The 12,028-nt window shown below is 43.9% G+C and overlaps 1 protein-coding gene across 3 annotated transcripts in view; it reads right to left on the reverse strand.

The window, feature by feature from the left end:
* The window catches only part of ppp2r3a (protein phosphatase 2, regulatory subunit B'', alpha), a 160,985-nt gene that overhangs the window by 15,422 nt on the left and 133,535 nt on the right, over window positions 1-12,028 (reverse strand). For all 3 annotated transcript variants that reach the window (XM_060834272.1, XM_060834274.1, XM_060834275.1), the window contains exon 7: window positions 2,914-3,070. In XM_060834272.1, the coding sequence (XP_060690255.1) occupies window positions 2,914-3,070 (157 nt within the window). The remainder of the gene's footprint in view (window positions 1-2,913; window positions 3,071-12,028) is intronic.

Consider the following 12,028-nt stretch of genomic DNA (forward strand, 5'->3'; position numbering starts at 1 on the left):
GTCCTCTGAGAACGTTTCAATAAGGTCGTGTCTCATTTTTCTAAAGTCCAAAAAGTACAGGCCCAATCTACTGAGGATCTTCTCATAAGAAAATTCCTCCCATCTGGTGTCAGTTGAGTGAACCTTCTCTGGACTGCGTCCAAGGTCAGTATATCTTTCATAGAGTCATAGAGATGTACAGCACAGAAACAGACCCTTCGGTCCAACTTGTCCATGCCAACCAGATATCCCAACCCAATCTAGTCCCACTTGCCAGCATCTGGCCCATATCCCTCCAAATCCTTCCTTTTCATACACCCATCCAGATGCCTTTTAAATGTTGCAATTGTACCAGCCTCCACCACTTCCTCTGGCAGCTCATTCCATACATGTACAACCCTCTGCGTGATGAAGTTGCCCTTTAGGTCTCTTTTATATCTTTCTCCTCTCACCCTAAACCTATGCCCTCTAGTTCTGGACTCCCGCACTCGAAGGAGAACATTTTGTCTATTTATCCTATCCATGCCCCTCACGATTTTATAAACCTCTACAAAGTCACCCCGCAGCCTCCGATGCTCCAGGGAAAACAGCCCCAACTTATTCAGCATCTCCCTACAGCTCAAATCCTGCAACCCTGGCAACATCCTTGTAAATCTTTTCTGAACTCTTTCAAGTTTCGCAACATCCTTCCAATAGGGAGACTAGAATTGTACGCAATATTCCAACAGTGGCCTAACCAATGCCCTGCACAGCTGCAACATAACCTCCCAACTCCTTTACTCAATGCTCTGATCAATAAAGGAAAGCATACCAAACGTCTTCTTCACAATCCTATCTACCTGCGACTCTACTTTCAAGGAGAGATAAACCTGCACTCCAAGGTCTCTTTGTTCAGCAACATTCCCCAGGACATTACCATGAAGTGTATAAGTCTTGCTAAGATTTGCTTTCCCAAAACGTAGCACCGTGTATTTATTTAAATTAAAACTTCATTTGCCACTCCTCAGTCCATTGGCCCATCTGATCAAATCCCGTTGTAAACTGAGGTAACCTTCTTCACTGTCCACTACACCTCCAATTTTGGTGTCATCTGCAAACTTACTAACAATACTCTTATGCTCACATCAAAATAATTTATATAAATGAGGAAAAATAGTGGACTCAGCAATGATCCTAGTGGTACTCTACTGGTCACAGGCCTCCAGTCTGAAAAACAACCCTTCACCACCCCCCTCTGTCTTCTACCTTTGAGCCAGTTCTGTATCCTAATGTCTAGTTCTCCCTGTATTCCATGAGATCTAATCTTGCTCACCAGTCTCCCATGGGGAACCTTGTCGAACGCCTTACTGAAGTCCATATAGAAGATGTCCACCGCTCTGCCCTCATCAATCCTCCTTAAACTGTTTGCAGTTATTTAGCTGTGGTCTGAGTAGTGCCTTGTACAGATTTAGTAAAACCTCCCGAGTTTTATACTCTATTCCCTTTGAAGTGAAGGCCAACATTCCGTTTGCCTTCTCAATACCCATGGAACCTGGGTGCCAGCTTTTTGTGATTCACTGATGTGAACTTCCAAAGACCTCTCTTCTATAGCCTTCTGTAGTTTTTCTTTATTTAAATAATATTCAACTCATTCATTCTTCAGATTTTCCCACATTAGATTCCATCTGCCAAATTCTTGTCCACTGCTTAAATTGCTTATCTCTCTGCAGAATCTATGTGCCATCATTACCACTTGTCTTCCCACCTATTTTTGTGCCAACTGCAAACCTGGCCATAGTACATTGACTTTTGTCATCCAAATCATGAATACAAACTGTAAATAATTGTGGTCCCAGTACTGATCCCTGGAGCACATCATTAGTTACAGGTTGCCATTCTGAAGTTATCACATTTATCCCAACTCTGTCTTCTATAGTTCGCCATCCCCATCCATGCTAATTTACTACCTCCAATATCATGAGTTCTTACCTTAATCATGTGTGGTACCTTATCAAACAAGAATTCAAATACATTACATTCAGTGCTTTCTATCTATCCTGCATGTTACCTCCTTGAAAAATTCTAGTAAATTTGTCGGGCACAACTACCTCTTCATGAAGCCATGATGACTCTGTGTTACCATATTATGCATTTTGAAATGGTCTGCTATTACATTCACTATAACAGATTCTAACATTTTCCAACAACAGATGTCAAGCTAAGTAGACCATGGGTAATTATTGTTTTAAATTTCTTTCCTTTTTAAATAGAGGCAGTTTTCTGATCCTCTGGGATTCTTCCCGAATCTAAAGATTGTGTAAGATTAGTATTGGAGTATCCACTATCTCCACAGCAACTTTGCTTCATATCCTAGGATATGCCATCAGGTCCAGGCGACCGATCAATTTTTAGTACCACTAGTTTCCCTAGCACTTTTTCTCTAATGATAGTTATTTTGTTTACTTGTTATCCTTCTTTCACCCCGTGATTATTTCGTTATGTTGAAATACTGTTAATATTTTCCACATGAAGACTGATGCAAAGTATTCATTCAACTCCTCTGCCATTTCCTGGTTCTCCATTATTATTTCTACAGCCTTGTGCTCTAAGGGGCCTATGTTCACTTTGGCTTCTCTCTTTCTTTTCATATATTGAAAGAAGCTCTTAACATTCATCTTGATGTTACTTGCAAATTCTGGCATGTTGCCATCTACTATCTGGACTCAGAAACAAGGAATGATCCCAAGTGAGATGTCCATGTTGGGTGCAGAGAAAAAGGTGAGCCAAATAAATTTTAAAAATTAAAATTGCAATACTTAACTGAATCAGTTAAAATATTTCTCAATGAGAAATATAGGATAATAATAACACAATAACATAATAAAATGCGTAACATTACAGGAAAAATAAAATGTGCAGAAAACATAGTGGCATGTCATTTTTAGAGTAACTCACCATGGTCATTGTGTCTGGCCAAGTCCTTCTGGTCAATGAAGAGGTCATGGTCAGTGTCTAGTTCCCAGAACTTACAGTAAATAACATAGAAATGTTCATAGGAGAAGTAGTCTGTAATTTGGTTTATATCATCTTCTTCCTCCAAAAGGGCGAGAGTCTGAGGAAATCAAGAAGTGATGATTAATAATTGTTAGAAAGTAGAAAGTACCAATGGTGAGATCACTGACAGAATCACACAAGGAGAAAGTGAGAACTGCAGATGCTGGGGCTCAGAGTCAGGAGTGTGGTGCTGGAAAAGCACAGCAGGTCAGGCAGCATCTGAGCAGGTGAATTGATGCTTTGGGCATAAGCCCTTCATCAGGAATTCCTGAAGGTCTTATGCCTGAAGCGTCAATTGTGTTGCTTCTCAGATGCTGCCTAACCTGCTGTGCTTTTCCAGCACCACACTCTCGACAGAATCACACAAGTGCAGCAAGGCCTATCCTGATGTTGGGAGCAAATCATTATGTCTTTTAGGCAGCTTGCCAAGTTTGGCACTGTGCAGCGGTTGCACTGCCAACTCAGGAGGATTATAGCTTGTTAAATGCTTTAGTAATGCTGCAACTCACCTCATTAATTTTCAGCTTTCTATCTTACTAAATACACTGAACAAGCTGAACATAGGGAATTCTTTACATGGAAGTCAAAGGAGGTACCAAAGGCCAACTGCATTGACCTCCAGGCGCCAACAACTCATGGCATATCCACGGGATAATGGCATCTAATAGTCTCTAAGAACCCTCGTTGTACATCTCCAACCTACTTACATTATGCTTGTGCATTTCAATGCTACACTGGAGAGTACATTGCTAACTATTGCACAGAGCCGTGGTAATGGGGACTCCATAGTGAGAGGAACTGACCGGGGTTTTTGTGGCAGCAGGCGGGACTTAAGGATGGTATGTTGCCTTCCTGGTGTCAGGATTAAAGATATCACAGACAGAGTGCAGGAAATCCTCGAGGACGAAGGTGAAGAGACAGAGGTGGTGGTACATGTCGGCACAAGTGATGTCAGGAAGAAGAGGAGGAACATACTACAGTGGGACTTCAGAGAACTAGGAAGAAGGCTGAAAAGCAGGACGTCCAGGGTGGTTATCTCCGGTTTGCTTCCAGTTCCTCGGGCTGGTGAGGCCAGAAACAGGGAGATAATGGACTTGAACGTGTGGCTGGGGAACTGGTGCAGGAAGCAAGGACTTAAATTCTTGGATCACTGGGATATGTTTTGTGGTAAGCATAAATTATACAAGAGAGACGGTTTGCACCTTAATAGGTTAGGGACCAGCATACTGGCAGGCAGGTTTGCTACTGCAACACAGCTATGTTTAAACTAAGTAGTGGAGGGGAGGGGACAAACTGGATGTTTAAAAAAGAAATTGAACGGAAAGTTAGAACAAGGGAAGTCAAGAAAGACAACTGTATCAACGAAGCAGAAAACTCAAAAAGGGATCATGCTGTAAGGTTGAGTGAAATAGGAGTTGATGGGAAGGGTGGGAGCAGTAACAAATTAAAAATACTATATACAAATGCACGAAGCATTAGAAATAAGATGGATGAGCTTGCGGGTCTTTTGGAAATTGGCAGATACGATATTGTGGGGATAACTGAGACATGGCTTCAAGTGGACAGGGCCTGGGAAATGAATACTCAAGGCTACACATGCTATTGTAAGGACAGACTGACGGGCAGAGGAGGTGGGGTGGCCATGTTGGTAAGGGATGATATTCAGTCCCTTGTACGGGGGATCCTAGAATCAGGGGATGTAGAGTCAGTATGGATAGAGCTGAGAAATTCTAAGGGTAAAAAGACCTTCTTGGGGGTTATCTATAGGCCCCCAAAGAGTAGTCTGGATGTCGGATATAAGTTGAATCAGGAGCTGAAATTGGCCTGTTGCAAAGATGTTACTACAGTTGTTCTGGGGGATTTCAACATGCAGGTAGACTGGGAGAATCAGGATGATATTGGACCTCAAGAAAGAGACTTTGTGGAGTGTCTCATAGATGGATTCTTAGAACAGCTGGTGCTGGAGTCTACCAGGGAGAAAGCAATTCTGGATTTGGTATTGTGCAATGAACCAGAATTGATCAGGGACCTCGAAGTGAAGGAGCCATTGGGAAGTAGCGACCATAATACAATAAGCTTCAATCTGCAATTTGAGAGGGAGAGGGTACAATCGGAAGTGACAATATTTCAGTTGAATAAAGGGAACTATGGAGCTTTGAGGGAGGAGCTGGCCAAAGTTCAATGGTGCAATACCTTAGCAGGGATGACAGTGGAGGAACAATGGCAGATATTTCTGTGTATAATACAGAAGATCCAGGAACAGTTCATTCCAAAAAGGAAGAAAGATCCTAGGAGGAGGCATGGGTGGCCATGGCTGATGAGGGAAGTTAAGAAACATATAAAGTTAAAAGAGAAAAAGTATAACATAGCAAAGATAAGTGGGAAAACGGAGGACTGGGAAGCTTTTAAAGAACAACAGAGGGTTACTAAGAAAAAAATATGCAGATAAAAAACGAGGTACGAAGGTAAACTGGCCAAAAATATAAAGGAGGATAGTAAAAGCTTTTTTAGGTATGTGAAAGGCAAAAAAATGGTTAAGACTAAAATTGGGCCCTTAAAGACAGAAACAGGGGAATATATTACGGGGAACAAAGAAATGGCAGAAGAATTGAATTGGTGCTTCAGATCTGTGTTCACTGGGGAAGACACAAGCAATCTCCTTGAGGTAACAATGGCTGAAGGACCTGAACTGAAGGGAATTTATATTTGCCAGGAATGGGTGTTGGAGAAACTGTTAGGTCTGAAGGTTGATAAGTCCTCGAGGCCTGATGGTCTACATCCCAGGGTACTGAAGGAGGTGGCTCAAGAAATCGTGGATGAGTTGGTGATTATTTTCCAGAGCTCGATGGATTCGGGATCAGTTCCTGCGGATTGGAGGGTGGCTAATGTTGTACCACTTTTTAAGAAAGGTGGGAGAGAGAAAGCAGGAAATTATAGACCAGTTAGTCTGACCTCAGTGGTGGGAAAGATGCTGGAGTCTATTATAAAGGATGAAATTACGACACATCTGGATAGTAGTAACAGGACAGGACAGAGTCAGCATGGAATTATGAAGGGGAAATCATGCTTGACTCATTTTCTGGAATTTTTTGAGGATGTAACTCTGAAGATGGACGAGGGAGATCCAGTAGATGTGGTGTACCTGGACTTTCAGAAAGCTTTTGATAAAGTCCCACATAGGAGGTTAGTGAGCAAAATTAGGGCGCATGGTATTGGGGGCAAAGTACTAACTTGGATTGAAAGTTGGTTAGCTGACAGGAAACAAAGAGTAGTGATAAACGGCTCCATTTCGGAATGGCAGGCAGTGACCAGTGGGGTACTGCAAGGATCAGTGCTGGGACCGCAGCTTTTTACAAAATGTATTAATGATATAGAAGATGGTATTAGTAATAACATTAGCAAATTTGCTGATGATACTAAGCTGGGTGGCAGGATGAAATGTGAGGAGGATGTTAGGAGATTACAGGGTGACCTGGACATGTTAGGTGAGTGGCCAGATGCATGGCAGATGCAGTTTAATGTGGATAAATGAATGGTTATCCACTTTGGTGGCAAGAACAGGAAGGCAGATTACTACCTAAATGGAATCAATTTATGTAAAGGGGCAGTACAAAGAGATCTGGGTGTTCTTGTATACCAGTCAATGAAGGCAAGCATGCAGGTACAGCAGGAAGTGAAGAAGGCTAATAGCATGCTGGCCTTCATAAAAAGAGGGATTGAGTATAGAAGCAAAGAGGTTCTTCTGCAGCTGTACAGGGCCCTGGTGAGACCACACCTGGAGTACTGTGTGCAGTTCTGGTCTCCAAATTTGAGGAAAGGCATTCTGGTTATTGAGGGAGTACAGTGTAGGTTCACGAGATCAATTCCTGGAATGGTGGGACTACCTGACGCTGAAAAACTGGAGCGACTGGGCTTGTATACCCTCGAGTTTAGAAGACTGAGAGGGGATCTGATTGAGACATATAAGATTATTAAAGGATTGGACACTCTGGAGGCAGGAAGCATATTTCCGCTGATGGGTGAGTGCCAAACCAGAGGACTCAGCTTAAAACTATGGGGTAGACCATTTAAGACAGAGATGAGGAGAAACTTCTTCACCCAGAGAGTGGTGGCTGTGTGGATTGCTCTGCCCCAGAGGGCATTGGAGGCCCAGTCTCTGGATTCATTTAAGAAAGAGTTGGATAGAGCTCTCAAGGATAGTGGAATCAAGGGTTATGGAGATAAGGCAGGAACAGGATACTGATTAAGGATGATCAGCCATGATCATATTGAATGGTGGTACAGGCTCGAAGGGCTGAATGGCCTACTCCTGCACCTATTGTCTATTATCATTATAACGCTGTAGCAAAGACATTGCACACTCACGGATGTATACTCAACTCTTGGGAGTGATACAGGCTGCATCTAAATTGAACAGGTGTTCACTGGCTTGCTTAGCATCACTTATTCTGAGCCTACCTGGATACTCACAACATCCAGCCTTGCCTTCTGTATTTTTCCCCTCAGCCAGGAATGTCAAGCTCATAGTACTGCTGTATTGCTGTGTCTTCTAGGGCAGATGTAAAGTCAGGAAGCTTGCCATGGTTGTCAGTAGTACTCAGTCAAATGAAAGGAAATGATCATTGGTCAGGGTGTCCTGGAATGGTAAGTCAAGGGAAGCATCTGATACCATTCCAGTGATTTGGACATGCTCAGTCAGTTGTTCAGAGCAGTCAAAGTCAGGATAGAGTCATAGAGATGTACAGCATGGAAACAGACCTTTTTGTCCAACCTGTCCATGCTGACCAGATATCCCAACCCAATCTAGTCCCACCTGCAGCACCTAGCCCATATCCCTCCAAACCCTTCCTATTCACATTCTGGTCCAGATGTCTTTTAAATGTTGCAATTGTACTAGCCTCCACCACTTCCTCTGGCAGCTCATTCCATACACTTATCACCCTCTGCATGGAAAAGTTACCAGTTGTATCTTTTATATCTTTCCCCTCTCACTCTAAACCAATGTCCTCTAGTTCTGGACTCTCCTAACCCAGGGAAAAGACTTTGTCTATTTATCCTATCCATGCTCTACATGATTTTATAAACTTTTATAAGGTCACGCCCTCAGTCTCCGACGTTCCAGGGAAAACAGCCCCAGCCTGTTCAACCTCCCCCTCTAGCTCAAATTCTCCAGCCCTGGTAACATCCTTGTAAATCTTTTCTGAACCCTTTTAAGCTTCACAACATTCTTCTGTTAGGAAGACCAGATTTGCACACAATGTTCCAACAGTGGCCTAACCAATGTCCTGTACAGCCGCAACATGACCTCCCAACTCCTGTACTCAATACTCTGACCAATAAAGGAAAGCAGACCAAATGCCTTCTTCACTATCCAATCCAGCTGCAATTCTACTTTCAAGGAGCTATGAACCTGCACTCTGAGATCTCTTTGTTCAGCAGCACTCCCTGGGACTTTACCATTAAGTGTTTAAGTCCTGCTAAGATTTGCTTTCCCAAATGCAGCCCCTCACATTTATCTAAATTAAACTCCATGTGCCACTTCTTAGCCCATTGGCCCATCTGATCAAGATCCCATTGTAATCTGAGGTAACCTTCTTCGCTGTCCACTACACCTCAGATTTTGGTGTTGTCTGCAAAGTTTTTAACTATACCTTTTATGCTCACATCCAAATCATTTATATAAATGATGAAAAATAGTGGATCCAGCACCGATCCTTGTGGGAATCTACTGGTTACAGGCCTCCAGTCTGAAAAACAACCCTCCACCACCCCCCTGTGTCTTCTACCTTTGAGCCTGTTCTGTATCCAAATGGCTAGCTCCCCTTGTATTCCATGAAATCTAATCTTGCTAACCAGTCTCCCATGGGGAATCTTGTTGAATGCCCTTACTGAAGTCATATAGATCATGTCCACCACTCTGCCCGCATCAATCCTCTTTGTTACTTTTTCAAAAAACTTAATCAAGTTTGTGAGATATGATTTCCCATGTACAAAGCCATGTTGACTATCCCTAACCAGTCCTTGCCTTTCCAATACAGGTAAGATTCTCCACATAAGAGGATAGAAGCTAAATATTATGCATTCTGCCACCTACCCTGACACTTTTTGCCCATTGTGGGGTGTTCTCCTCCTGAAAAGAGAGCAACGCCAATAAAAGTGGGTGACAAAGTTATTGCTGTTGGGTCAGATGGGTAGGTGCACTGAGCGCGTGAGTAGCCAGTGCAGAGCACATGCAGGATTTATGATGTTGGGGCTGAGATGGGCGACAGCGAGTGAGGAAAGACATTGCAGGCAATATTGAGAGCAAGAGAATATGAGGTGGGTATACTAGCAGAGATAGAGTGTTAGTATGACGCATAGGAGAGATGATGAGGTGGCACTTATATTGGCAAAGTGGAGAAGGGTCAATCAGTATGTTGCTGTGCATTCTTCCAGGTGACTGAAGCTGCACTGTCTAAGATGGTAAACTTAGACCAGGCTGACACGGTCTGGTGTCAAGACCTCCACCTGGTCCTGTGTACCAAGTGGGCTGCCAAATTTCCCTTGATAATATTGTCCAAGCCAAATTTACAGAACCATGCAAGGCAATTCCAGACTGACAGCACTTGTGCAGGTACTTATACTGGCCTTTTAAAGGTGGCACCAGCACCAGGAATGCCAATCAGTTGCAGAATATCCGAGGAGCAGGGAAATCGATGTTTTAGGCAAAAGCCCTTCATCAGGAATGAGACTGGGAGACTTGGAGGTGGAGAGATAAATGGGAGGGGGGAATGGGGCTAGGGAGAAGGTAGCTGAGAGTGCAATAGGTGGATGGAGGTGGGGGTAAAGGTGATAGGTTGGACAGAAGGGTGGAGCTGATAGGTGGGAAGGAAGATTGACAGGTGGGACAGGTCATGAGGGCAGTGCTGAGCTGGAAGGTTGGAACTGCGGTAAGGTGGCGGGGGGGGGGGGGGGGGGGGGGAAGGAGAAATGAGGAAACTGGCAAAGTCCACATTGATGCCATGGGTTTGAAAGGTGCTGAGATGGAAGGCCCCCGGTTGTACCTGTCTCTTTGTTGGCTACATAGAACAGTCCATCTTCCAGAGTTACACTGGCACCACTCCCCACCTTTTCCTCCGCTACATTGGTGACTGTATTGGTGCCACCTCGTGCTCCAACTTCACCAACACATTCTACCCCAACCTTAAATTCATCTGGACCATTTTTGACACTTCCCTCCCCTTCCAGGACCTCTCCATTTCTATCAACGATGAGCGACTCAACACTGACATTTTCTGCAAACCCAATGACTCTCACAGCTACCTGGATTACACCTCCTCCCACCCTATCTCCTGCAAAAATGTAATCCCATATTCCCAATTCCTCCGCCTCTGCTGCATCTGCTCCCAGGAGGACCAGTTCCACCAAAGAACACACCTGATGGCTTCCTTCTTTAAAGAACACAATTTCCCACCCCATCACACCTGCACCAATCAACCACACCGCCCCATGGCCAAACATTTCAACTCCCCCTCCTACTCTGCAGAGGGCACGCAGGTCCTGGGCCACCTCCATCGTCATTCCCTCACCACCTGACGGCTAGAGGAAGAACACCTCATCTTCCGCCTCGGGATTCTTCAACCCCAGGGCATCAATGTGGGCTTCACCAGTTTCCTCATTTCGCCTCCCTCCACTTTACCCCAGGTCCAACCTTCCAGGTCAGCACTGTCCCACCTGTCAATCTTACTTCCCACCTATCCGCTCCCCCCTCCTCTCTGACCTATCAGCCTTACCCCAACCTCCATCCACCTACTGCATTCTCAGCTACCTTCTCCCTTGCCCCACCCCCTACCATTTATCTCTCCACTCCTGATGGTCCCAGCCTCCTTCCTGATGAAGGGCTTTGCCCGAAACGTTGATTTTCCTGCTCCTCGGATGCTACCTGACCAGCACAATTCGTATTTCGACCAAATGAATTCAGCCTATTTCTTCAAAAATAACAGTGAAAGCACAGTTGACGATAGTGAATTGGCAAACTAGATTAGATTAGATTTTTAGATTAGACTTACAGTGTGGAAACAGGCCCTTCGGCCCAACAAGTCCACACCGACCCGCCGAAGCGAAACCCACCCATACCCCTACATTACCGCTTACCTAACACTACGGGCAATTTAGCATGGCCAATTCACCTGACCCGCACATTTTTGGACTGTGGGAGGAAACCGGAGCACCCGGAGGAAACCCACGCAGACACGGGGAGAACGTGCAAACTCCACACAGTCAATCGCCTGAGTCGGGAATTGAACCCGGGTCTTCAGGCGCTGTGAGGCAGCAGTGCTAACCACTGTGCCACCGTGCCGCCCACTAAGGTTAAAGTATAGATCAATAGGATGCAGTGGTTGACACTGAAGTGGATTTTTCTGAATATACAGAATAGCTACCTCACAGCAAGATGGAAAAATTCAAAGGGAACCGATCTACAATCCATGGTTACCTAAAAAGGTTAATATAAGGCTTAAATAAAAAAAAATATATAACTGTGCTGTTCCGAAAACTGAACAGGGCGAAAAAGCAAAGCATGAGTAACAAGTTAACAGAGTAAAAAAATAGAAAACAAAGGAAGGCAAGCCAGAAGTATAAAATCTGATCTTAAGAATTTATATAAATATTTTACAGAAAAGGAGTAAACCAAGTGAGCATTGATCCTATAAAATTTGAATCTAGAAAATTGATATTGGGGCAAAGAATTGGCAGATGAATTCAAGAGCTATCTTGCATCAGTCTTCAATACTGCGGATCCAAGAAGCAGCTATACATCAAGATATGGAAGAAAAGGAGGAACTCAATAAATTACAAACAGCAGGTAAGTGATACAGAGTGAACTATTAGAGCTGAAAGCTGATAAATGATTGAGTCCTCGGACTTCATTTTCAAATTGCAAAATAAGTGACTCATGGGATAGTTGATGCATTGGTTTTAATTTTCCAAAACTCCCTATTAAATTAGAAGGCAAAACTTACTGCTGTAGTAAAAAATG

Source organism: Hemiscyllium ocellatum, chromosome 13, assembly GCF_020745735.1.
Source record: "Hemiscyllium ocellatum isolate sHemOce1 chromosome 13, sHemOce1.pat.X.cur, whole genome shotgun sequence".
NCBI classification, from domain to species: Eukaryota; Metazoa; Chordata; class Chondrichthyes; order Orectolobiformes; family Hemiscylliidae; genus Hemiscyllium; species Hemiscyllium ocellatum.